General features: G+C 59.5%; 2 protein-coding genes across 7 annotated transcripts in view; one reads left to right on the top strand and one right to left on the bottom strand.

The window, feature by feature from the left end:
* Positions 1 to 5925: 5925 nt before the first annotated feature.
* Positions 5926 to 16927, top strand: TELO2 (telomere maintenance 2). 2 transcript variants are annotated; one of them, XM_040635566.1, is made up of 21 exons: positions 5926 to 6179; positions 6977 to 7312; positions 8026 to 8303; positions 9437 to 9505; positions 9692 to 9839; positions 10135 to 10237; positions 10455 to 10523; positions 10727 to 10868; positions 10957 to 11093; positions 11516 to 11595; positions 11810 to 11911; positions 12191 to 12279; positions 12459 to 12550; positions 12687 to 12803; positions 12913 to 12984; positions 14059 to 14223; positions 14621 to 14712; positions 15065 to 15164; positions 15290 to 15354; positions 15605 to 15720; positions 16588 to 16927. In XM_040635566.1, the coding sequence occupies exons 2-21, from the start codon at positions 6978 to 6980 to the stop codon at positions 16692 to 16694; spliced, it is 2478 nt and encodes an 825-aa protein (XP_040491500.1). In that variant the 5' UTR covers positions 5926 to 6179; position 6977; the 3' UTR covers positions 16695 to 16927. The 2 variants fall into 2 exon arrangements, with proteins under 2 accessions (XP_040491500.1, XP_040491499.1); XM_040635565.1 differs by lacking the exon at positions 5926 to 6179 and having other exon boundaries at positions 6230 to 7312.
* Positions 16928 to 17470: 543 nt separating this feature from the next.
* The window catches only part of IFT140 (intraflagellar transport 140), a 76973-nt gene continuing 68941 nt past the window's right edge, over positions 17471 to 25502 (bottom strand). For 3 of the 5 annotated variants that reach the window (XM_040635561.1, XM_040635563.1, XM_040635562.1), the window contains 5 exons: positions 24811 to 25017; positions 24375 to 24587; positions 24128 to 24294; positions 22803 to 22944; positions 17471 to 17763 (listed from right to left, as the gene is read on the bottom strand). In XM_040635561.1, coding sequence (XP_040491495.1) covers positions 17557 to 17763; positions 22803 to 22944; positions 24128 to 24294; positions 24375 to 24587; positions 24811 to 25017 — 936 coding nt within the window. In that variant the 3' untranslated portion in view covers positions 17471 to 17556. Of the gene's footprint in view, positions 17764 to 17944; positions 18077 to 22039; positions 22244 to 22802; positions 22945 to 24127; positions 24295 to 24374; positions 24588 to 24810; positions 25018 to 25502 lie in introns of those variants that run through there. The other 2 variants (XR_005836150.1, XM_040635564.1) reach the window with 2 other exon arrangements.

Genomic DNA, 25502 nt, shown 5'->3' with positions numbered 1-25502 from the left:
TGCCTTCCCCTCTGCAGCATTGGGGAGCTGGGGCTTGGCAGCCCGGGCGGGGTCAGGGGCCGGGCTGGGGTCAGGCCTGGGGCTACGGTGCCAGGGCTGGGCCCCTGCAGCCGGCCCTCGAGAGCAGCCAGCCGGGCGCCCTGGCCCTGCACGAGGTGCGTGAGGCGAGCCAGCGTGTCCTGCAGGGCCCTCAGGTCCAGGGCCAGGCCGGAGAGCGCGGCCCTGTGCTCCTGCTGCCCCTTCCCCTCCTGGCTGCACTGCTTGTCCCTCTCACTCAGGGCGGCTCCCAAGGCCAGCACCCTGGACTCCACCTTCCGGCTTCTGCGACGCGTCTTCTGCATCCAGGTCTTGAGGTGGCTCAGGTCGCCCTGCACGGTGGCCTGTGAGTGGTTCATGGCCAGGGCCACCGCCTGTGTCTCTCGGGCCAGGCTCTGGAACCAAGCATCGATGCTATAGGACAGGTTGTAGCTACTGGCCAGGTCTCGCAGGTGTGTTGAGGTCACCTCTTGGAACCTCCAGAACTATAGAGAGACACACAGCAGTCACAGGGGCTGAGGTCGGGGCGGGGGGTGGGTGGGTGCAGGACAAGCCTTCCTGCTCTCACTTCGGGGTGCCTGTCACGCCCTGGCCGCCATCCACACTGCCTGATCCTCAGGCAGCTGTGTGAGGGCCGATGACCACAGCCAGCCCCAGGGCGGCCTCGCTCAGAGACGTGCATGACCAACCCACGGTCCCTGGGCTGCACTCTGTGGGGTGAGGGCTTCAGGCCCCATCTCCCCCACGCCCCCCCACACCCCCCCACGCCCCCCACACCTCACCCCTGTGACGCTCAGGGTCCTGCCTGAGTGGACGTAGGGCAGGGTGGGCTTCATGAGTGGTTTGTGGGGATCAAAGCGGGCAGTGCCTGCAGGGAGCTCCCGCCCCTGTGCCCAGGACGTCCCAGCACCCCTCCAGCGGCCCTCCTTGCTCCAACGCCCAGCCCGGCTCCCACTCTGTCCTCACTGTCAGTTGACTTCCTAACAGAGCCCAGCAGACCTTCTCTGCGGGTTGCCAACTGTAGGGGACAGTAGAGTCACTGATGGAAAGAACCCCACGCTCCCTGTTTGTGTCCCCAGAGCAGCACACGTACGGCTCTATGTCTGCTGTCGAATTTGACACGCAGCTGCCCCAAGTGGTGGGTACGTTTATCCGCTCTTCCAGTCTGCGGAGCCTCTCGAAACATGGTTTTCTTTGCCCTGCGGGGCTGGCTCGCTGTGACGAAGCCCCATGCAGATACACAGGCACGAGAATAAGGAGGACAGACAGGGCCTTCCTCCGCGGGCAGCCCATCCTGGGGACGCGGAGAGGAGCCCCCGACCGCAGGAGAGGGCCGTTGGCTTTGCGTGGCTTCCTCCCCCATGCCCCTTCCAACTTGCCGCGGAGGCTTTCCTTCTCCGCCCCTGGTTGGGTGTCAGGTGCCCCCTCCACCTTAATGAAGAGCATTTGCCCTCCAGCCGGTGAGTGCTGGAGGGCTGGAGGTTCCCAAGGACACAAACTTTAAACAGAGGCAAACAGTTTCTCTGGAAAATAATTCTGGGTGCGAACGGTGGCCAGGCTGGCTCAGAGGCAGACAGAGGTGATGGCTTTAGCAGGGGCACATGGACTCAGCCTCCAGCAAACAGAAGTTGAAGCAGGACGGGGCCGGGCCAGGCCCAGGGCGCCCCTGGAGCCAGGTCTGCTGTGGGGCCCAGCGTGCCGGCCGTGCACAGAGAGGCCTGTGAGGTCCACGTCCCTCCCTCGGATAAGGCAAAGGAAATGGGGCTGGGGGCCATCTTAATTTATTTTGGTGTATAGGTTGTATGGTGGGCTGAATGGTGGCCCCCGAAATGGTAGGTCCAAGTCCTAACCCGGTGAATTCCCCTGTGTATGTGAACGTGAGTTTATCTGGAAAAAAGGCCTTGCAGACGTCATTAAGGATCTCGAGAGGACACCACACTGAATCAGGATGTCCTTACAGGAGACAGAAGAGACACAGGGGAGAAGGCCGTGGGAAGACAGTGGCAGAGACAGGGGTGATGTGGTCACTGGGAGAGCCAGGAGCTGGATGAGGCAGGAGGGTCCTTCCCTGGATCCTTGGGAACACGCTGACCTTGGACCTGTATTGGTTACAGGTCATTGGTTGTGGCGAGGGAACACTGACTCCCTCCCTCCCCTTGGGGGCTCTCTCTGCAGGGCCCCTGCTCTGCCCTTGACCCGTCACTCTCCCAGGCCACACTGGATCCACACATCTGCTGCTGTCTCCCTCCCCCTGCGCTCTCCTCGGGCCCTGGGCTCCTTCACCTTTGTCCTTCTGCTGCCATTGAAGTGGCACCCGGGGGAGAGGAGCCAGGCACGGCATGGCGGTTTAACTGACCGAGGTTTTATCCTGCCTGCTCCCTGCATGGTCCCTGCAGCTGGCCCTGGGATGAGGTCCCCACCTGCCCCATGTACTTAGGCCGCTGCCTGTGCTTGAGTCCCATAGCTGGGCTGCCGCGACCAGTGACCGCCACGGGGGAGCTTAAAACAACGGAAGTTTATTCTCTTGCAGTCCTGGAGCCCTGTGTCCTAGGGCCCCCACTCCTTCCTCCCCAAGGTTCTGGGGGAGGACCCTCCTGCCTTGTCCAGGTCCTGGCTCTCCCTGTGCCCACATCACCCCGGTCTCTGCCTCTGTCTTCCCACGGCCTTCTCCCCCCGCCCCCGTGTCTCTGCTCTTCTGTCTCTTATAAGTTACACTGGCCGCTGGATTTGGACCCACTTGGATAACCCACGATGATCTTGCGATCTGTAACTTAATTACATCTGCCAAGACCCTTTCTCTGAAGAAGCTCGCACTCCCGTATGTGGGCTGAGGACTTGGACCTTCCCCACTTTTTGGAAAGCACCATTCAGCTGACTATAGAGAGGTTTCAGAGGCCAGGGTGTCCAGGACAGTGGGAGGCTGGGGCACGGCACAGGCTTGAGTGAAGGGACTGGCTGGACAGCGGCTGGGTCCCCAGGGCCCCCTTGCCCTCCTGCAGCTGAGAACACTCTGTTCACCAGCCCCGCGGCAGGATGTGGTCAGCTGGCTCTCCGAGCCCCCGTCCCCGCGCCGTGTGGGCGGCCGAAGCTCTGCCATGTGACCGGCCTCAACTGAGATCCACCACGGATACAAAGGACACTGGGTACAAAACTCAGTGCAGAAAAGGAATGTAAAATATCTCACTAGTCATCATACTTTACGGGACTACATGTAGAAACGGTAACATTCTGGATTGATGGGGTTAAACAAAATATATTATTGGGGCGCCTGGCTGGCTCTGTCAGTGGAGCACGCAACTCTCGATCTTGGGATCAGGACTTCAAGTGCCATGTTGGGTGTGGAGCCCCCCCCCTTTCTCTCTCTCTTTCTATGTATATAATTAAAATTAACTTTTTTTCCACTTTTTACTACTGCCACTAGAAAATTTAACATCACATATGGGGCTCACATCCTATTTTTTAAAAAGATTTTATTTATTTATTTGACAGAGAGAGAGACAGCCAGCGAGAGAGGGAACACAAACAGGGGGAGTGGGAGAGGAAGAAGCAGGCTCATAGCAGAAGAGCCTGATGTGGGGCTCGATCCCAGAACGCCGGGATCACGCCCTGAGCCGAAGGCAGACGCTTAACGACTGAGCCACCCAGGCGCCCCTCACATCCTATTTTGATTGGACAGCATTGCCCTGGAGAGAGATGGGTGTGCAGGTGGGTGCAGGTGTGCACTGAGACAGGTGACTCCCCTCATCTCCATCACCAGCTCTTTTTTAGAAAAGAATTTTACTGGAAATTATACATATGACAAAATTCACTTATTTTAAAGGTAACACTAAGAGCAAGTTATTGAAATAAATGTCCACGGGGGCACCTGGCTGGCTCAGTCGGTACAGTGTGTGACTCTTTATCTCGGAGTCATGAGTTCAAGCCCTGCACTGGGCGTGGAGCCTACTTTAAATAAATAAACTAATTTAAAAAAAGAGAAAGAGATGAAATAAAGGTCTACATATTGAATTGCGGGACACTGAGGGTTCTGCCAGCTTCCAGAAAGCAGCAGCCACAGCCAGGCACCTGCCCCCAGGTAGGAGGAGGGTGGGAGCTTCTTTAGCCCTGGGGAAAAATAAGAGCCTCCCTTCTCCCCATCTGTCAAAACAAGTTCCCCTCATCCACATACAGAGCTTTTCGCCCTTTACCGTCTCAGGCTTCGTATGAAGGCTAAGCTAAGGATCTCTAGACACGGGAGCCTCTGACAGAAATCTGCCCGAAGAGAAAAATGCAGAGAGCCAAGGAAAAGCTCTAAAGCATCTTAATTACTACCCCCAGAAAGACAAGAAAAGCTTTGTGTCCAGAAGGCGAAAACATGGATGAGAAAAGGAATAATCAAAAAGGAGGAAGTTGCTCTTGCAGCATGAAAATGAGGATTATCCAAATAAATAAATAATTATATCAGGAAAGTTAAAAGGCAAGGTTTAAGCAATTGCCCAGAAAGTAGGGCAAAAAAGACAAAGAGATGAAAAAGACAGAGAGAGAAGACATGGCCTTCATGGTCAATCCAATGAAAAGCAAGTGTGGAGTGAGACTAAAGAAAACGGGGAGAGAGGCGGGGACGGTGTCACAGTCAAGGGCCTTCGCGCGCCAGAGGGCCAGGTATCTCGCCAAGCGTCAGAACCCTATGGATGAGAAGAAGATTCTGGGACTGTCCACGGGGGGAAAAACCTGCTCAATGGGAAAGACAGACTCTCCTCAGAGAACTGAACGCGGGCTGCCAAAAACAGAGGAGCAAACCCTCGCGTCTCTGCGTGAAAATTATTTTCACTTAAAATTGTCTATCTAGCTCAAATGTGAACCTGCCTGGGGCAAAGAACAAAGACATTTTTCAGACACATGAAGGCTTAAGACATTTACCTTCCGTGCTTCAGGACGCACCTAGTACCGTGACAGGCTTGGGGGAAAAATGGGGGTCAAGGTCGCATGAAGTTGCCTGGGAAGTGGAGAGCGAGGCTCTATTCCAGGAGCGCACTGGGAGGAATTCCCGGAGTCCCAGGGAGGCATCCCCCTGGACCCTCCGCGTCCTGCCCCAGCCCCGCAGCCTCCCCATCAGTTCCGCTGCGCAGGAGCGCCCCGGGCCAGCCCTCCTCGCCTACACCCGGGCTGCACCTGCCCTGCCGCGCGCCTGAGCTCCCTGCCATCCCCCGCGCCCGCGGCTGCCCTCTACCGCCCGCTCTCCGGCCTGCGCCCAGGGCGGAAATTCCAAAACCGGACTCCTCAGCCGGCCGAATTTTTTAAAGATTTTATTTATTTATTTGACAGAGAGCGAGAAAGAGCGCGCGCAGGCGCGAGCGGGGGGACGGGCAGAGGGAGCCAAGGAAAGAACAGGGAATGTGCAGGGACTCCCGGCCAGCGCCGAGCCCCACGCGGGGCCCTGCCCCACGACCCTGAGACCTCCCCAGCCTCAACGACTGAGCCACGCAGGCGCCCGCCGCCCGATTTTTCTTATCACTCTTTGCCATCGGACATATCGCGCCTGTACTTCATCTGTGCCCTTGATCTGGGAGCGGGACCTCGATCGGCTGCACGCTCTGTCCCGGAGCAGTGCTTGCTGTACGCAGCAGGCATTTAATTAGTGCACGTGAGGGAGTGCAGGCTTCCCGGATTCCCCCCAAGGGCAGTCGAGGCTGAACCGGCGCCTCCCTGAGGTCTTCCCAGATCGCCCCCGACGCTGCCCACCGCACATACACCAGCATGAAGGAAGTGGCCACCGAGGAACTGGATGTCTGCCAAGTGACACGGCCACCTGCTGCGGGCGAGCCTCGCGTGGAACGGAGCGGCCCCGCCCACCAGGGCCCCGCCCACCCAGGACCACGCCCTCACTCGGCGCAGGCGCAGATGTGGCCGCCCGCCCACCCCTCTTCCGGGTCCCCGGCTTCGCGGCAGATTCGTCGCGACCTGCCCGTGGGGACCGGGCCTACAGACTCGAAAAATTCAGCGACAGCTCTGTCAGCGCGTGGAGAGCTCGTGCTCCGCGGTCTCACGCTCTAGGCCGCGAGCCGCGTGCGGAGCTGGGTCTCGGCGGCCGTGGCGAATCGGCGGAGCGGTCGCAGCAGCCGGGCAAGCCGTGAGCGCACCGGGGAGACTCCGGGACCGAGCGGGTGCGCGCCTCCCCGAGCTCCCCCATCGGGCCCTAAGACCGTGCGCGCCCCCAGACACGCGCCTGTCCCGCAGACCCCCTCTGGTCCCCCAAGGTCCCCGCCCGCCCCAAGCGGCCCCTTCCCGCCGCGCCACATGTGGACTCACATGTTAGCCGGCCCGCGCACCGCACATCAGAGCCCGCGTAGACCCGGCTGGGTAGGGAGCGGCTCGTGGGGACCCTGCTTGCACCCCTGATGCAGCCTTATCTGGTGGCTGGGCGCACTGGTGATAGCTGCCTCCCTAATGGTACTCAATCCTGCCGGGGCACCTGACCCGAGTACCACCACACGTGATTTTGGTCCCTGGACAAGGTGGATGCCTTGTTAGAGTTAGAAGGGACAGGATGCCTGTAGTCCGGGTCTCCCAGCCTCAGCACCGCTGACGCCTGAGTTTGGATAAGCCTCTGCTGCAGGTGCTGTCCTGCACATACCGGATGTTTGCCAGCAACCCTGGCCTCTGCAACCCACTCACTAGATGCCAATAGCACCCCCACTTGTGACGCTGGGGCACACTGCCCTACTGCAGAGGGTACCGAGTTGTGAACGGACTCTTGGTAGAAGCGGGGGCTGATGCTGGGGGGGGTTACTGGAGGGGAGGATGCTGCTGGGCGACAGCAGGGGTGAGGGCAGATGGGGTCCCCAGAAGCTTAACCAGAGGGGTCGGGGTGGGGTTCTGAGAGTATGAGAAACATACTTCCTGTTTGCGCGGATGCCAAGGGCTCCGTGGACTTCTCACGTGCTCCTCCCGTGGACTCCAGGATGGATCCAGGGCAGTCTGCAGTCCTGCCCACCGTCCGGGAAGCACTTCGCACCCTGTCCTCCTCTGAGGATGGCGACTGCATCCTTTCCACCCTGGGGTCCCTGAAGCGGTATCTCGGTGGAGCGGAGAGCCCTGCCCCTCCCGGGGAGCAGGAGGAGTTTGCCAGGAGGCACTTCTCCGACGTTCTCAGATGTCTAGTGGGCAGGCTGAGCCCAGGCTGGCTGGAGCTTCTGCCCGACGGCCAGCTGGAGGACCTGTGGGCCAGCTTCTTCCTGGAGGGCCCTGCTGACCAAGCCTTCCTGGTGCTGATGGAGTCCATCGAGGGTGCTGCCAGGTGAGTGGGGCTGATTATGGGGTCACTTGTAATGTCCGAGGTGTGAGGGTGGCCTGAAGGATTGTGAACCAGCAGTTCTCCAGCTTCTGTGAGAATGTGGTGTCCTGAAAGCTGAGAGAATAAAACATGCACCGGCAGAGCACCTGAAAATTTAAGGCGTTTGTGTTAATCTTCTTTGCAGTGAAGAGGCCCTTGCCCTAGGCCCTGTCCAGCTGGGGAAGGGAGGGCAGGAGCGTTCTCATCCCGGTGCCTTAGGCAGTGGGCTGCCTCCAGACTGGGGTGACATCGGGAGGCAGTGGGCATTGCTGTCCTCGTAGGGCCCTTTGCTTCACTCCGCGGCTCTCAGCTCCCAGTGAGGCCCCCCGGGCCCCGCTTACACTTATGGGGACACCTCACTCAAGGTGGTTCCCGGACTCTGTCAGAGCACGAGGCAGTCATTTCGGGAGGCCGCCGTGCTGTGGCGCAGCCGGTTTTGGCAGTGGCTGCCGTGAACCGCACAGGGAGTGTGGAGAGTGCGGTGTCCAGCGACTCCAGGCCGGAGAGGCTGCCCTGGGCTCTGGGCACTCCCGCCCTGCCGCTGACCGGCTGTTGGGCAGTGGGATTTAGATCCTCGTTTCCAAGCGCCGGTGAAGCTGTGGGTTACTTGCTCCGTGACGGCCGGGGACGCCCGGCGCGGGCTCGCGGCTCTGGCCCTCACAGCTGCTCTCCTTCAGCCCGAGCTTCCGCCTGATGAAGACGGCGCAGCTGCTGGCCCGGTTCCTGCGTGCGGGCAGGATGGCCGCCGTGATGGAGGGCCAGTGTCGGCAGCGGGCGGGGCCGGCCTTCCCCCCGCTCCAGGACGCGCTCCTCAGCAAGGCGGTGGGCTTGCCCGACCACCTCGGCAACCGTCTGCGGCGGGAGAACCTGGAGCCGTTCCTCCCCCAGAATTACTTCCCTCTGCTCGGCGAGGAGATCGTGCGGGTGCTGCAGGCGCTGGTGGACTCTCTCCGAGGTGTGGGCCCCTCCACGCTGTCCCTCCAGTCATCTGCTCTGGCCACCAGCCCGTCCCTCCCCGGCTTCTCATGGCTCTGGGCACTCGGGAGTCTCGGGGTGATGCCGCGGGCAGGTCAGATGCTGTCTCCCGCGTGGGGTGGTAGCTGCCTGTGCGCTGAGCTTCCCCCGCTCCTTGGCTACTGACCTTGACCCCTTCAGCTCCTGGTTGCGCCCGCCGGTGAGGCCGTGCAGATGGGGCTGCTCACTGCTGGCCCTTCACTGAGCGTCTGGAAGGGTCACGTCGCCCAGTCTCCGTCTCTCTTGTCGGGGCCCTGGTGTCTGCACCACGCTCCGCTCTCCCGTCACGGGGCACACAGGGTGTCGCCGAGGCTGTGGAGTGGGTGCCCTTCACACGTGTGCTCCCGTTGTCCCTGTGCCCGCTCCGCGAGGGAGGCTCCACCGCCGCAGATGGCGAGGGAGTCAGGGTGAGGCGACGTGCACCCGCGTCTGCCCGGCCCACGGTTCTGCGGGGCTCGGCCAGGCCGGCCCTCCTCCTGCTCTGTGCTGGGAGAAGCCGCCAGCGTATTCTGAACGTGTCCAGAGTGCATCTCGACCACGTCGGCTCCTGCTGAGGGGCTGCATCCAGTTTGTCTCTGTAGGGTCTCAGACGCCCCTCGTTAGGTGGCAGATGTTGTGTTTCCATCTGTGCACATCTTGACTGTCTCATGCTGGGCACCGCTATCCTGGCGCTCCTGGTGAACCCGGTGGGCCCCTCCTCCCCTTGTCCCCATGCCGTTTCCTCCCTGCAGGCGGCTCATGTGCCCGCCCACGTGCCCCACATGGCCGACTGCCTTGGCCAGACCCTCGGTGCCTCTTCCACCCCGTCGCACCACACGGGTCCATACTCTGTGGGGTCATCGTGGGCAATGAAGCATGTGGGAGCATGAAAGGCTTTTTGAAATTATTATGGGTGTTTCCAGCTAGAGACAGTCCTACTGAGACTGCAGTTGGAATTAGATGGAGAGACATGGTGTTTTTACAACGCAGAGATGCCTGTCCAGAAATGAGGTCTGTTCCCGCCTAGTCAGGTCAAGTTGTCTCGTGGCCTTACCGTCGCCCTGCTTTAACATCTCGCTTTCCTTCTCGTCCCAGGTGGCTGGGACTGCTCCGTCTCCTTCCTGTCTCAGGTGCTCGGGAAAGCCTGTGTCCATGGGAGACAAAGTGAGTGTTTCCCATCCCGGGAGGAGCCACAGCACTTTCTGGACGTCTCCCCATTCTTTCTGTCGGCTGTCCCGAGCGGGGCGGTCCCCTCACATGGGCCTGGCCCCTGGAGGGGCTTGGCTGGGCGGCCAGTGCAGCCGTGGGCTGTAGACCCCGAGCTCAGGGCCTCCGTGTGCTTCCCCTCAGAGGAGATCTTGGGCGTGCTGGTGCCGCGTCTGACGGCACTCACCCGGGCCAACTGCCTCTGGCAGCGGGTCTGTTGGCGCCTGGTGGAGTGTGTGCCCGACCGGGCCATGGAGGCTCTGCTAACTGGACTGGTGGAGGCCGCCTTGGGGTAAGGAGCCAGGAGGGCAGGAGGTGGGGGTTCCAGGGACGCCAGGTCTCCCGTTCCGCAAACGTAGTCCGAGTTCACGCAGAGAGGCTGTGTCGCCTTCCTCACCCCTGACTAGATGCGGCCAGAGCCAGGAGGGGATGTCCTCTTGTGTGGACGTGCTGGGCTGTCCCTGGGAGGAGGGAGCATCCTGACTAAGAACTCCCTGTGGTTAGCACAGAGCTGGGGAGGGGTCCAGCCTGGATCTGGTGAGGCCTGGGGTTCACACGTTTCCCTCTCTCCCCAAATGCGCCCCCAGGCCCGAAGTCCTCTCTCGGCTGTTGGGGAACCTGGTGATGAAGAGTAAGAAAGCTCAGTTTGTGATGACCCGAAAAATTCTATTCCTACAGTATCGTTACTCGGTGAGACTATGGTAAGGGTGTGGGCCGAGGGCCACCCCAGGGCCCAGAAGTGACCGTAGCAGGTGGAGCTGAGCTAAGTTGCTCAGGAAACACTGCTGACCCTCAGCCCAGACCCACTTCTGCTGTGGGATCCCTGGGCAGATGGTCCTCGGCCCATCACGTGGGCAGCTGGTGTCTGCCTGGTAGACAGTGACGGGATGCCTGGCTTCTGTCACAGACGCCCATGCTACAGAGCCTGCTGGGGTACCTGGCCATGGACAGCCAACGGCGCCCGCTCCTCATACAGGTAAGCGCGGTCTGGCCCTCCATCCTTGGTGTTCTGGGACCACCTTCTGCTGGGAAGGGAAGGGAGAACGCCCCTGCCTGGAACAGAGAGTGCTGGCTAGAGCCTCTGTCGGGCTGGCAGTAGGCGACAGGTAATGGCGAGGACAGTGGCCCCGTGCTGGGGAGGTAGGTGGGGCTGTCTGACTGGGCCGTACCGCCCGCCAGGTGCTGAAGGAGCTCCTGGAGACGTGGGGCAGCAGCAGTGCCATCCGTCATGCGTCTCTGCCCCAGCAGTGCTACGTCAGCAAGGCCGTCCTCATCTGCCTGGCGCACCTGGGGGAGGCGGAGCTCCGGGACAGCCGGGAGGGTGAGTGGGCAGTGCGGGCCCCCTGTCCCACCCTGTGCCTGTCCCCGCACGCCCCCAACGCTCAGCATGTGGGTGTGGGCGCTTGCAGACCTGCTGGCTAGCCTCATGGCGGGAGTGAAGAGTCGTCTGGACAGCAGCCTGCCTGCTGTGCGCCGCCTGGGCATGACTGTGGCCGAAGTAGCCAGCACCCGGATCCACCCCGAGGGGCCTCCCCTGAGGTTCCAGGTGAACAAGGACTACACCCTCGGTGTTTCCTCACCCTGATGTCACCTCGCCTTCCTGGGTCCGGGCCCACGGACCTGCGTGCTGGCGTGGAATGGGCTCTGGTGGCCTCGCTGAGGGCCGCGGCCCCGAGGAGACAGGGGGAGGCCCTCAGCGGGTGCCTGGACAGATGCCCCCAGGCGGATTCCCTGGGGCGTCTGGAAGTGTTCTCTCTGGATGGGACTCAGGCGTGGTGGACAGGTGTCCCCTCCCCTCACCTGCCGAGCCCCCAGGCTGTCCTCAGGGGACTCCAGCCCTTCCAGAGGGAGGGCTCCCCGGCCTTGCACACCCAGCGCTGCCCGCTGCTGTGCAGAGACTTGCAGAGCTGTGGGCTGCCTGCCCCTTTGGCGCTCCCCCCGGCTGACTCCAGCCTGTGTGCACTGCAGTATGAAGAGGACGAGCTGAGCCGCGAGTTGCTGGCCCTGGCGGCGCCCCCGCCTGCGGCTGACAGCCCGTCGGAGGCGAGGTGAGGGTCTCCGTGCCCTGTGGTGCCCGAGCTCTGGGCATGGTTGGCCAGGCAGGGCCTGTTCCTGCACACGCACTACTCCCTTACCGCGTCATCCTGGACTCCAGTTGCTGAGACACAAGCGAAGGAGCGCGGGGTGGGGGCAGGGAAAGCACTTCCCGGGAAGGTGGCTTCCGGGGGCCTCCCCAAAGGGTTCCTTCTTTGTTCTCCAAAGCCTGGCTGTCGCTCCAGTGGCTGCAGAGACCACTGACAGAGGGAGCGCGGACCGTGGCATCCCCCAGGCCCGGCCGGAGGGCACGGGCTCTGACCTGGACAGGTAGGGGCTGGTCTCAGGTGGGAACTGCAGCGGTGGGGGGGCAGCTCCACGCTAGCATCCGAGCCCTGTACACGTGAGCGTGGGAGCACATGGCCTGTGCCATTGAGAGGTCGTGGGTCAGCCTTGCAGCACTGCTCTCCATGAGTGCCCTAATAGTAAAGTCTGCTGTTTCTGAGGTTTTGGGGACTTGGGGTGAATGCTGGTGGCTCAGGAGCACGGCCTGCCTGTTGTCTGCTCCTGGGTGACGGGCCGGCCCACGGGTCTCTGCTGCTTCCTCAGTGACGATGAGCTTGTCCCCTATGACATGTCGGGGGACCGAGAGCTGAAGAGTGGGAAGACACCTGCCTACGTCCGGGACTGTGTAGAAGGTGGGCCTTTTCCCCGGCGGGAGCCCCACCAGTGTGTGCCCTGGGGGTGGCTGAGCCGCGGGAACTGCCTATGTCCCGGGACTCACCTGCCTCTGCCCAGTGCCCAGACCCTGGCCACCAGCTCTGCTTCACACGAGGTCAGGGCTGAGGACCAGCACAGGCCCGTCTGTTCTGTGCAGCTTTGACCTCGTCCGAGGACTGGGAGCGCTGGGAGGCGGCCCTGCGAGCCCTCGAGGGGCTGATCATCAGGAGCCCGGCTGCCGCTCGTGAGGTGAGCGTGGCAGGTGACGTGGAGGGAGGGGTAGGTGTCTGCCCAGGAGGCCTGCGCGTGGCTGGGATGGGGAGGTGGAGGGCTGCAGGGGCCTCCTGGGCAGGTGGGGAGCTGAGGCACGTGGACCCGTGTGCAGGTGAGCGTGGAGCTGGCCAAGGTGCTGCTGCACCTGGAGGAGAAGACAAGCGTGGTGGGGTTTGAGGGGCTGCGCCAGCGAGCTCTGGTGGCTGTTGTGGTCACAGACCCAGTCCCGGTGAGTCCCGGGGCGGTGTGGTGCAGAGGTCCTGCCGCCCAGGCAGCGTTGCACTGGGGCTCTAGGCCTGGGTGGTGGCCCGCAGCAGCCTCTCGTGTGCCTGGCTTAGGTAGCGGAGTATCTGACCTCGCAATTCTACGCCCTCAACTTCAGCCTCCGGCAGCGCATGGACATCCTGGATGTAAGTGCCCGGGCCCTCTGTCCGCTTGTCAGGCCCAGGCTGCCCTCATAGGGGGAGGGGGGCGCATACTTGCCAAGAGCGACGTGGCCAGGACCAGAGGCCTCACCAGGTCCCTTGTCGCTGGACCCGAGAGGCTGGGACTGGCACCCGTCTGCGGTTTTCTTGCCAGCGTGTGGGATTCAGTGGAGACTGCGTTCTTTATCTTAGACAAAAGCTTTATTGAGATACGACTCCTACGCAGTACGATTCCTCATCCTCAGGTGAGCAAAATGCGGTCTGTCCGTACGATGGACGTTACTGGGCTGTACAAACAAGGACGTTCTAACACCCGCCACAGCGTGGATGGGCCTGCTCAGTGGGGAAAGCCGGTCCCGCCTCCGTGAGGTCCCTGGGGTCAGAATCAGGCAGGAAGTAGATGGTGGGGAGCCGTGTTTCACGGGGCCTGCGCTCCAGTTTGGGATGACGGAGGAGTTCTGGAGATGATGGTGGTGACGGCCAGGGGACGCGAGCTCGCTGCGCCTGAGCTGTGTCCTCACCAGGGTCACGGCACGGAACGGGGTGGCATCTTGGTGCTTGCCATTCAGTGGCATTTGGTGCGGTGACAGTGTCGCGTCACCCTCAGAGGAAAGGCCCTTAGCACGCACTGCCCGGGCCTGGCGCCTGCCAGCACCAGGCTGCTGTCTGTGGCCTAGACTCTGGCGCACCTGCACGCGTCCCGGGGCCCATCCATGTGCAGTCTGGGTCAGAACTCATTCCCTTTTCCCAGGTGTCTGGGTGCCAGATTGGATGAGGTTCTGGAATAGAAGAGGCTCCAGGTGCAGAAGCAAGGCCGCTGGCCTGTTGCCAGGAAGCATGTCCAACTTTCCCTCCTGCCCCCCACACAAGTGCAGTGATCCTGGGGTACTGGGACCCGACGTGCTGTGTGGTCCCCAGAATGTCCTCCGGCACAGCCTATGCGGGCCGATGGCGCTGATGGGGTGGAGGGCTCAAGGACACTCAGTTTACCTTGAATTTTAGAAAATGCCATCCTTCCTTTGAGCAGTGACAACTGCCCTGAGGTTTCCCCTCCTCTAGGTCCTGACTCTGGCCGCCCAGGAGCTGTCTCGGCCTGGGCGCCTCCCCAAGACTCCCCAGTGCGGCTCCCCGAGTCCCGCCTCCCAGCCCAGCAGCACTCAGGCCTCCGCCTGGCGGGCAGTCGTGGAGGAGCGGATCAGAAGCAAGACCCGGCGGTTCACTCAGGTCAGCCAGGACCTGGGTCAGGTCCTCGTGGGTGGGACCTGGGTGGGTGCTGAGTGGTCCGTGGCCTCTAGGCACTGCCTGCACGGAGTGGGTGGCCAAGTCGGGACCAGGATGGCGTCAGTGCTGGTGTTCTGTGAAGGGAGTTTTTGGTACAAACTGAGTGAGGGACATGTGCTGTAGGGCATCAGGGTGAAGGGGTTTTAAAACGTGACCACAGACTTATGCGTGGAAACAGCCCGAGGAATCCTACGTCAGCAAGACGTGACCCGGCACGTGCTGGGTCACTGGGGTCTGCTTGGGCTGGGGCTGTCACGGGGGGCGGGAGCTGCTTATCCCCCACGGCACAAGTCCTGCATGGGGGAGGGGGCGTGGCGCCTTGAGCACCATATGTTTGCAGGGCTCTGCCAGGCGGGGACCAGACGCTAGCCCCAATGAATTCAACTTGGTGGCTGGCTACTTCTTCTTCCCCCTCATTCGGCACTTTGACAGGTGAGCGGGAGGCCTGCACACCTCGCGGATGGGAGGCTTCCCGGTGTGGGGTCTTTGGTACTAGCAGCAGGGTCACGACCGGGTTGTGGTTGTCTGTAGCTTAAGTTAAATGGCGACGTGAGGGTGTCAGGTGCCGCAGTCTCACAGACGGTGGGTTCTGGTGGGAAGGGCTGGAGCCGCGCTGTCATGCCTCGACGCTCCGCCCGCTCGGCATCTGTCCAGCGCCTTCCCCTCGTGACTCTGGGTGCCACTTGGGGACAGGTGGTGAGGAGGAGTGTCCCTCAGTGCCCAGGGGCTCAGGGAGCCAGCTCCCAGTGCCCAGCCTGCACGTTCACTGGATTCTGTGTTTTAGGCCTCTGGTGACCTTCGACCTTTTGGGAGAGGACCAACTGGTTCTTGGGAGATTGGTTCACACCTTAGGGGCCCTGATGTACCTGGCTGTGAACACTACGGTGAGTGGGAGGTGGCAGCTGGTGGCCGTTCTTGCAGAGGGCCTCACCTTGGACCAAGCAGATGCTCTAAGATGGGGACCCCTCTGGGTGCCAGGACCCCTGCCCACTGGTCTCTGTGGTTTCAGGTGGCTGTGGCCATGGGCAAGGCCCTCTTGGAGTTTGTGTGGACCCTTCGCTTCCATGGTGATGCGTGAGTGGCCATGGGGCTGAGGGCAGTGGTCCCACGTGGACACACAGATGGGGTTCCAAGTGCTGCTGTGATGTGGACAACAGGAGGTGGGGGGTGCAGCTCCTAGCTTGGCTCAGTACTTTCTAAGCAGGAAGGGGCAGGGTGGGGCCGAGTGTGCTTTGGTTGCCGGTGGGTCTGCTGTACCCCGAGAAGTGGTGTCCCTCTGGCCTGGGGCTCCATCAGGACTCAGCTTTCTGGCCTCCCTTGGCAGCTATGTGCGCCGGGGCCTGCTGTCCGCGGTCTCCTCCATCCTGCTCAGCGTTCCGGCTGAGCGACTGCTGGCTGACCTGCCTGATGAGCTGCTGGAAGCCCAGCCCTGGCTGGCAGGTGAGCATCAGGCCTCCACAGCCATCATGGCATGGGGTGTTGGGGACCTGGCTGTTTTCGGGTCACTTTGGGGGCGGTTCTGCAGGGGGACCCAAGAGAAGGTGCCCTGACGTGGGAGATGAAGTCCGTATTTGTTCTGGAAAATTCTAAATCTTCAGTAAGATTCCAAGAGCCATACAGTGAGCACCGTGTAACTTCACCAGATTCGCGATTAGCATTTTGACAAACCTTGCCCCCCAACAAGTTTCTTTTTGAAAAGTCTGGTGGAGCCAACATGACCTCCCATCTGTAGGCACTTGAGTTGCCCAGAGCCAGCGCACACACTTCCACCCTCAGGGCTCATGGCTGGGACTCTATGGTCTGATCTGCTGCCACTCTTGGAGGCCCAGGGGTCTGATGATGGCCTTTGTCTTCCCTTTCTGCCGACCCAGGGTCCAGGCAGGGCCCCTTTTGTCATGCTGGTCGTTTGGAGAGCACCTGTCGGTGTGGCTGTCTCTGATCACGCGTGTGTCAGGATGGCTCTTGGCAGGGCCGGGTCCTCCTCAGGGCCTCGTCCTGCAGGCATCCTGTGTCCCGGGACGGGTCCCAGGGTCTCGGGCACAGGTGCCTTCCCCATGCAGACAATGCTATCTGCTCCATCCCACTGCCTCCCTGCCACCAGTGCCTGAGGGGGAGCGGGGCGTTGCCCCCGTGCAGGGACGGGGTGAAGCCCTTTGCTCAAGTCTGGGGTGCTGCTGTCTCGGGCGGGGGTCCAGCTGGGCCCCGTGGGGGCTTGTGCAGGAGGACTTCCCTGAGAGGAAACTGCAGAGGGCTGGCCTGTGCAGCTGGGTGACGCTGCCCACGTCCCACTTTCTCTTGGTCTGGCAGACGTGGCAGAGCAGGACCCTGACGAGGACTGCAGGGTGTTGGCAGTGAAGGCGCTGCTGCTTCTGGAGAAGCTCAAAGGCACACTCCTCCCGCTGTCTTCTTCTTAGTGCCTGCCCCGCTGTGGCTAGCCCAGCTGGCCCGAGTGCTCCCCCAGTGGTCCACGCGAGGGCCTCTGGACAGGGCCACCGGAACATGGGCCACGGCTCCCAAGGAGGGAGGGAGCCGCTGGGGCCCCTGCGGGCTGATTCTTAGCCTGTCCCCAAGCCCCTTCCTCATTTGAATGCAGAAGACTTTAAAAAACAACAAAAAGAAAGAATAAAAAGGAGCTGCAGGTGCTCCAGCCCACGCCTTGTGGTTCTCACTGCTCCGGCAGGGTCTGCAGTGCCTCGGTGGGCCCTCCGAAGGGGCACAGGTGTTGCCAGCTGGCAGAAGGAGCTGGGGGTGGGAGAGTCCAAGGTCCCCCTCCCTGCACTGACACTCCCTGAGGCCGGCCCCTCACAAGGGGAGCTGGGGACCAAGCTGCGTGAAGCTGCCTTGTGGAGGGAACCCGCCCCGCACTGGCCACTGTGTCACCTGGGCAAGGCCACCCCCATGTCCATTCCAGTGGACACCAGGTCCTGTGGTCAGGAACAGTGTGTCCTGCTGGAAACTGTCAGTCGTGCTCTCAGAAGACTCGCCTGTGTGCTGGGACAAGGCACGGTGAATACACTAACATCCACAGTCCGTCCAGTTCTAGTATTTTAGGCTTTACAATCTGTACTTGGGAGACTGTCGTGGAAAAAATGAGCCAACTCCCTTCATAGTAAAGGGACCTCAAGGGCCAGGAATGCTGGAAGGACACATGCTGGCCCCTTCTAAGCAGGACAGCCAATGCCCTGCGGCGTCACACACGAGTTTTTATTTCAACAAGAAAGTCAGGCTCTTGCTACCAACCCCAGAAAGTTCCAGAGGAGCTCGCAGCTGCGGCTGTCAGGGGTCACTCTCTACCTCCTCCAGCACCTCCTCGTCCACTTCTTTGCGGTCCTCCACGCTGTTGTGGCGGACGTGCTCAGGCACGGTGCGCACCAGAGGGATGCCCAGGCCCTGGTGCACGGCATCCACGGTCCGCTGGTTCACGTAGTAGGACATGTGGGTGGAGGGCACCCGCTTCCGCATCTCCTCCAGATACTTGTAGGCCTGGGTTGGGACAGCCGTGACTAGGTTAGTCCACAGCAAAAACCAAAGAGCCCACCCCCTTGGTCCAGTGCAGTGAGTTTCTGGACACCCCCCCCCCCCAGGAGAGTAAGAGGAAGGACGTCTTCACAAGAGGGGCCTGGGGACAACTGTCTGTGACCGCGCAGCCTTCCCAAGGGCTCACGGTGTCTGAAGTTCGGGCTCTGACTGTCCGTGCTGTCGGCTGCAGTCAGCACTCCCAGCTGAGCAGGAAAGTGCTGAGAGCGGCTCAGGGACGAGGACCCGGGGGTTTGGGGCCGTGCTCTCTGGACGAGACCTAAGGGAAGGAGGCGTTCATGCTGGATTCTGCTTCTCGGGCGGCAGGACAGGAGGCAATATGTAAGCGGTCTGTCTTGTTTACTCTGACCAAGCATCAACTCTACCCCAGCTCGCTGGGCCTGGGATCAATTTGAGTCTCTCATATGTATGGTTCTCAACTGTAAAAGCCAGTAACCCATGAAACTGTCACTGGCTTTCCTGTGGAACTTCCTCCGGTTCTACCAGTGGGAATATGTGGGGGAGCCTGGGGTCGAGGGACCTGAGTCTCCCACCGAGCACCACACTCACACCTGCCAGCACCTGTCCACATGTGCCTATGCCTGCTCACACCTGCTGTCCTGGCTCACACCTGCTGTGCCAGCTCACACCTGCCCACACCTGCCTGCACCCACTGTGCCAGCTCACACCTGCTCACACCTGCCTGCATCTGTCCACACCTGCTATACCTACCTGTAGCTAAGCATGAGGAGAGGAATAGGTCTCATGTGACTTCTAATGCTTACCACCAAAGTAACACTTACCAGTTCAGATGTGATCAAAATTTCTAGGATCTTTAAAACTTTCTTTTTATAAGGAATGATGATCAGATCTTAGTATTTCTTAAAGATGATAAATTTTCCAGAGCAATTTTAATTTGGGTAGAACTAAGATATAAAAAATAAGACATAAAGGGGCACCTGGGTGGCTCTGTCAGTTAAACGTCTGCTTTCTGCTCAGGTCATGATCCTGGCGTCCTGGGGTCAAGTCCTGCATTGGGCTCCCTGCCCCGTGGGGAGTCTGCTCCTCCCACTCCCTCTGCCACCCCCCCCCCACTGCTTGTGCGCACACGCTCTCGCTCTGTCAAAGACGTAAACAAAATCTTTAAAAAAAAAAAGATAAAGATGAAAATAGAAAAGCTATGGTTGTTGGAGGGATGGCAGACGGGCAGAGTGAAGCCCCCAGGTGCTCTCAAGTGAGGAGGGAGGCACCCACACAGGAAGAGACTGCCCGCTGCGAGCCAGGCGCTGTGCTGGGCACCGGGACACGAGTACATGCAGACCAAGGCCAGGGCTCGGAACTGCAGGGACTAGACAGAATTCAGGGGTAGGGTCCAGAAGCAAGGGGCTGCTGGAGACCATGGTGCAGGGGTGTAGCCCCTCTGTGTATAGAGCTGTTTCCTCAACAGGCAAGGCTGCAGTTTCCATAAGGAAGGCACGGTCACCAGACGGTGACAAAGGGTGACAAAGACAGAAGGGCTCCAGGCGGTCCTGGCCAATGAGGACGCCCACTGTCCAGGGTCAGGGGCGTCAGGCCTGGGCTCTGGCATGGCGGCAAGGCGAGTGCGAGGGGGCAGTGGGGGATGTGGGGCAGGGACGGGGCCTTCTTTCCCCACTGGAGGACGCCTGGCCTGCCTACCCCCTCGCCACTCACGGGTCTGTTTAAGTTAAAGTTGGTAAACCCCATAGGCTCCAAACGAGGGTTGAGACGGTGAAGAATCTGGTGAAATCGTTAAGAGTGATTTTCTGTCAGTGTTGAGCAAACAGTAGCTTGAGTCCCATTTTCTTTCTCCTCCAAAAAAGAAGGAACCTCACCGAGAGGAGATTTGGAGCTGCTTCCTCCTGAGTCAGTGAGTGGACATGGGAGGGGACAAAGAGGGGGCGGGCAGCCGGCCAGGGACATGAGTGTCACTCATAGCGCTGACCCTCGGGCTGCAGGGCCATGGACGGGCCGTTGGTCCTGTGCACTCTGGAGGCCAAGGCCCAATGCCGCGGGCACAGCTCGCTAGCAACATTTCTGAAATGGACTCATCGTTAGCTGCTTTACAGGCTCTCAGGAGAGGGAGGTGAGAGGCTCCCTGAGGTCGCCCTCGTCTCTCCAGGAACTGTCTGCTCTGTGAACTGGGAGTGGTACTCACAGGACACCCTTGGAACACAAAGGAAAACTGCAGCGGGGGGGCAGGGGGGTACTTCTTATGTTGGTAACAAGAGGATGGTGAACAAGGAGAGAGGCTTCTGGTGGGGGCAGAGGGACAGTCACGGACCAGCCCTCCCCCATGCAGGGATGCGCCAGGCAGACCCCACAGGCACCTGAAGGGAGAAGAACTGGCGTCGGGCAGGCAGACAGCAGGGAGCTGACGCTGGGAAGCAGGGAAGAGCAGGGGGTAAGGTGAGTCCCTGCTCCCTGAAGCCTTTGCCTGAGGTGAGGCCCGGTTCGGGCCACTGTGGGAAGCCAACTGGCACATAGAAAACCCACCCTTACTGGCTTGAAGAACCAGAATCAGAATTGGGGTCAACCACAGCAGCCAGAAATGAGGAGACAGCGGAAAAGAGAGTCCCAGAGGGAGCCCACGCCCTGGGAATGGACGCTATTCTCTGGTCCACTCAGCACGCTGCATCTGCTGGGGACAAGGGCCGACCTCAAGCCTGGGCCAAGCTAAAGTACCGAGCAGTGACTCCCACTGCTGCCTGGCACGGGGGAGAGCTAAACCTCTGAGATGAGGGGAGGGAAGTTGATGGAAGGAAGGAAGGAAGAAGAAACAAACAAGCATCCTCTTTGGACGAATGTAACAGAACCCAGTCTCTACAGTGGTTTTTCCACGGTGTCTGGGACACAAAAGAACCGGTAGACGTAAGAAGCAACAGAATGATGTCACTTACATTTGAGAGACAAGACAAATAATGGAGACTAACTGGATGCAATCCAGAGGCTACTAGAAGGGAAAATTATAATGCCAGGTGAAAGGTAGGGACAGGAGCAACATCAGAGTAGACACTGCACAAGATGGGTGAACTTGAAGCAATAGCAAAAGGAGTGACCAAAAATGGAAACCAGAGGACATTCTGGAAAAAAAAAAGAGAAGAGAATCAGTTGAGCCAGGAGACAATCTATACAAGATATCAGAGTTCTATCGGGAAACGAGGGAGTGATAGGAGGGAACTTCCCACAGACCGGAGAAAACACTGGCCATATGCTGGTACAGGAAAAGTGCCTAGAATTCATGAAGGCCACGACCGGCAAGAACACAAACCCTGGGAGAAGATCTGGGCACTCAGAGGAGGACATGAGCCCATGAGAAGGTGCTCAATGACGCTATTACTGTGAGAAGGCGTGTTAAGACCACAATGAGACACGGCTCTGCACCCGCCAGGATGGTGGGCATTGAAGACCCGTCATACCAAGTGTGGGTGGAGATGAGGAAGCACAGCTGCGCAGGGTGCGAGCTAAACACGTCCCTTCTGCTCGGATTACCATCTTTATTTGTAAGTGTGACTCACGGTAAGTTGTGGTTACTCAGGCCTGAGTATGTGGCCCCTTTTCTCAGAAATGAACAAAGGGGGCCATCACTTCAAGGAAAATGGTAGCGGACAGTGTTTTCACTCAGGATAAAATGTGCGCTTTCACACGGATGGATTTCAGAAACCCTAGGTATCGGCCACCATGAGCTGGACAACCTCCCAAAACCTAAAGACTTTTCCGATGGGGCAGGTGGTGATACCGGCAAATAGGACTTTTTGATTCGTATAATGAAACGTGTGGACATTTGCTGACTTGGCGAACCCATAACTTCCAGATGAGCAGCGTGATGTTATAAAATCACGTGTGTGTGAAAGATCCAAGATGGACCAGCAGGCTTTCACGTAACCGAGTACGACAGCACCCCGACTCGCAGCTAAGTGTTAAGAAACCCTGCTGGCTGACTTTGGTGTCGGCTCAGAGGTGTCCTGCAACTGTCCGAGGGCCCTGCCTCTCACCTGCATGCTGGCCTGAGGCCAGATTTTCTTCATGTATTTCAGCTAAAAAACCCATTGTGCCAACTCAAGAGCAAAAACAGAAATGGAGAGTCCCTCCAGCTGTCCTCCAAGACATTAAAGAGACCTAGAAATGTGTAAAACAGTGCTACTTTTCCCACTCAATTTCTGTTTTGGAAAATATAAAAAATAAAAAGTTGTTTTAATGACAATGTTACTTATGTCAACGTATAGTGGGTTAATTTCGTTTGTCAGTGAGTGAGTTTTATTCTGTAACACAACAAACAGCATCCAGCTGCCCCACATGGGTAACCCCACTGCAAAGGGGTCCTGAGACCAAAATGCTTGAGAATCGCTCTGCTGAAATGAATCCTTGAACTCCTTCCACAAAGAAAGCTCCAGGCCTAGGTCGGCTCACTCACGCACTCTATCAGATACTGAAGGAAGAAGCAACAGCCGTCTTACGTAAACTCTTTCAGGGATACAGGAGGTGGCCAGGATATAAGGCCAGAATACCCTTGACACCAACTACGCATGAGACACTACAAAAAAGAAACTGAAGAAAATTCTGGAAGTTTCTGCAAACGTGAAGCGCACTAGCTGTATGACCCCGCCGTCCCACCCCTAGGTGTCCAACCAAGCGTTAGCAAACTGTGGGGGAAGGGCAGGACGCCTGCAATTCGCTTATCACTCAGAAAATACCCATTTTGTGTATAAAATATCAAATAGAAATATGAGCACATATGTACAGAGTAAGTAAACGTGGCAAAATGCTGAAAACTGCTGAATCCGGTCAAGGGTACAGGTAGGTTCTATCACTCTTGTTAACTTCTCAGTTTGAAATTATTTCAAAAGAAAAAAGGCTAAAAAGTCAAACGGAGAGACAGAAGCGCCTCCTCATCACGAGCCCCCAGCTCCCTTGGGCTGAGAACGGGGCCTGCCAGTGGGGGCGGCGGAATCTCCCCCAGTGACCCCCGAGCCCCGCAAAGGCCTCACCGTCTGCAAGTCCTCAGCCTGCAGGTAGTGCTGCACCAGGAAGCCGCAGACATCCCCGACGCGGACGGTGCTGTCCAGCTCTGGCTCCTCCAGCAGCAGCTCGCACTGCCTGACCGCCTCCTTGGGGTCCTCGGTGTACGTCCTGTCGAGAGCAGAGTCGCTGGAGCCCAAATCCAGAACCCCGCTATGTGTCGGGGAGCAGAGCAGGCTTGCGGCCTAAGTGAGGAGCTCCTGGCATTGGCGGGACGAAACCCTCTGAAGTCAGCTCCCGTGAACTAAACGGATTCTCTGATGAGTTCATTCATAAACTCACGGATTCATTTAATAAAACCTTACTGGAAGCCCGCAGTCCCGGTGCTGCGCTACACTCAGCCTGTCACCCCAGGCCCTGCCTGCTTACTAGTCTGGAGGGGGACACTACGACGCAGGGGGGTTGCGGGGCACCCTGCCCAAGGTGGTCAGGCAGGGGGTGAGCATGAGCGAAGGCCAGTGCAGGGACACGGTGCACAGGGAGCGGTGTGCGAGCGGGGGAGGGACCGAGGAGGGGGGATCGGAGGGGCCTTGGTCCAGGGCCGGGGGCTGCATTCTTGAGGGGCTCAGGCTCCCACTCCAGGAGGCCCGGTTCTGACGCTGCCTGGTCCTTGCTGCCCACTGCCCCCGCCCCGCCTCCTGCAGCCCAGGCTCAGTAGATATTCCAGAACTTACACGCCCAAGCAGGGAGCCGCATTTATACAACAGAGTTCAAAATGTTTTTGGAACTTTTCTTCTAAAAGCTTGTTCTCAGATAAGGAAAATGCTTTCATTGGTTTAGGCAGAAGCTGAGGCTGCCCACACAGCAGGCTCTTGGAACAGCTGGATGAGTTGCCAACAGATAAAAACTGGCCTCATGTCCAGATTTAGACGCACGGTCTCTCCTACAGACAGCAACAACGTGCTGCCCCCAGCCTCCTTCCCACAGTCTCTGCAGCTCGCAGGTGGCCCGCCTGCTCTGAGCCATGGAGCTCAAGCCCCGCACACACCTGCGCGAGTCCCAGGCTCTCGTCAGACACACGCTCTCCAGACCTGCCTCTGCCCCACCGCCCCCACCCCAGACTCCTCTGTTTTTTTCTGGAACAGTCTTCCTGGCAGTGCGCCCAGGTTTGGGGAATTCCCCAGGAGGAGCTCAGCGTGCAGGAGGCAACACAGCGTCCGCATGTCCTACTTAGGGTCCACGCACTCCTGAGACTCCTCCGCACTGGCTCGCGGCACATAAAGCGGGTCTGGGCCCCGGCAGGGAGAGGAGCCTGGGGCTGTGTCCCTGCTCCCCCGCTCTGCTGTGGACACACCTTCGGGCCTGGATGAACCGCTTCACCAGCGTCATCTTGCTCTGCAGCTGAGCCAGCTTGGTCTCCTGATCCAGGGGGCTCTTGGCCTTGGCCTTGGACAGGCACTTGTAGGCCTCCGTCAGCGCCCCGTGGGCTTTGTCGTAGTTCTGGTACTCATCGATCTCCACCTGCATGGATGACACCCGTCAGGGTCCCCAGGGCCCCACCACCCTCCCGCGGGTCCTGGCCCTGGAAGGAGGGTCTGTACCTGGGCACAGGCATCGTAAAAGCCGGCTAGCAGGTCGAGGGCCCGCCCCTTGGTGTAGAAGCTGATGATGTTCTTCATGATCTCTGGCTCCTTCCGCCAGTCCAGGGACTGCAGGTAGTTGGCAGCCATGATGTAGATTTCCTTTTGCCTCGAGACGCCCGCAAAGAACACGATTTTCTCTGTGTCGCCAGACTTCAGCAGCGCTCTCATGGCCTAGATGAAGGAAGAGCCAGAGGAAGCCCCCCCCCCCCCCCCCGCAGGCTCACGTGGGACTTCACCACAAGAGGGAGCTCAGAGCTCTCCTGTCCCCGCAGGGCCCTTGGAAGCCCAGGCTGGGAAAGAGCATCCCCGGAGGGTTAAACTCGGGGCAGATGGAAACCAAGCAGCGGGACCAGTTTCCAGCTGGCGGTGGAAGCCCCCCGCTGGTCACGCTCACCTTCAGCTTGTTCCCCGCCTGCGTGTACTTCTTGGTGGCCAGGTGGTAGTTGCCCTGACGCATGCAGCAGTTGGCGATCTGCTCCAGCAGTTGGCGCCGAGACTCTTCAGACAGGTCCTTGGAGTCCTTGGACACGGTCATCTTCTCGGCCATCTCCTCAGTGATGGTCATGTTCTGCTCCAGGCAAAGCTGCAGGGCTTCGTGATACTGTAAGATGCCACAGAGGCCGGGAAGGGGCAGTTAGCGCTGGGCTGCAGGGGAGGCCAGGCCCTCAGCCCAGGGGCAGCCCCTGCCCGTGGCCGGGTGGCACGCGCCAGGGCAAGGATGGGACGCGCTCGCTGGGCATGGGCCAACACTCATGCACATGAGTCTCTCATGCTGTCAACACCGTGAAATGCAATGAGGGGAACACGGAGCTCAGAACACTGAATTGGTTAAGGAGGAAAAGAAACCAGAAATTAATTTTCTACAATTTGTTTCAAATTTTTAAGCTAAGGGTTTTGATTAATCTTCTTGAAAACTGAAGGGAAATCTTACACCCTTCACTTAAGAACGGGTCTTGGACAAAAATTGTTATGTCTTGGAGGGGGTTCCATCCCCATAGGTCAGGAGCTGCGTGGTACCCACCACAGTGAGAACACTGGCATCCCTGGCGGTCCTCCACAGCAGGGAGGCCGTTCTTCACGCAGGGA

Source organism: Ursus maritimus, unplaced genomic scaffold, assembly GCF_017311325.1.
Source record: "Ursus maritimus isolate PB19 unplaced genomic scaffold, ASM1731132v1 scaffold_2, whole genome shotgun sequence".
Taxonomy (NCBI): Eukaryota; Metazoa; Chordata; class Mammalia; order Carnivora; family Ursidae; genus Ursus; species Ursus maritimus.
This window is presented reverse-complemented; position numbering and strand designations above follow the sequence as displayed.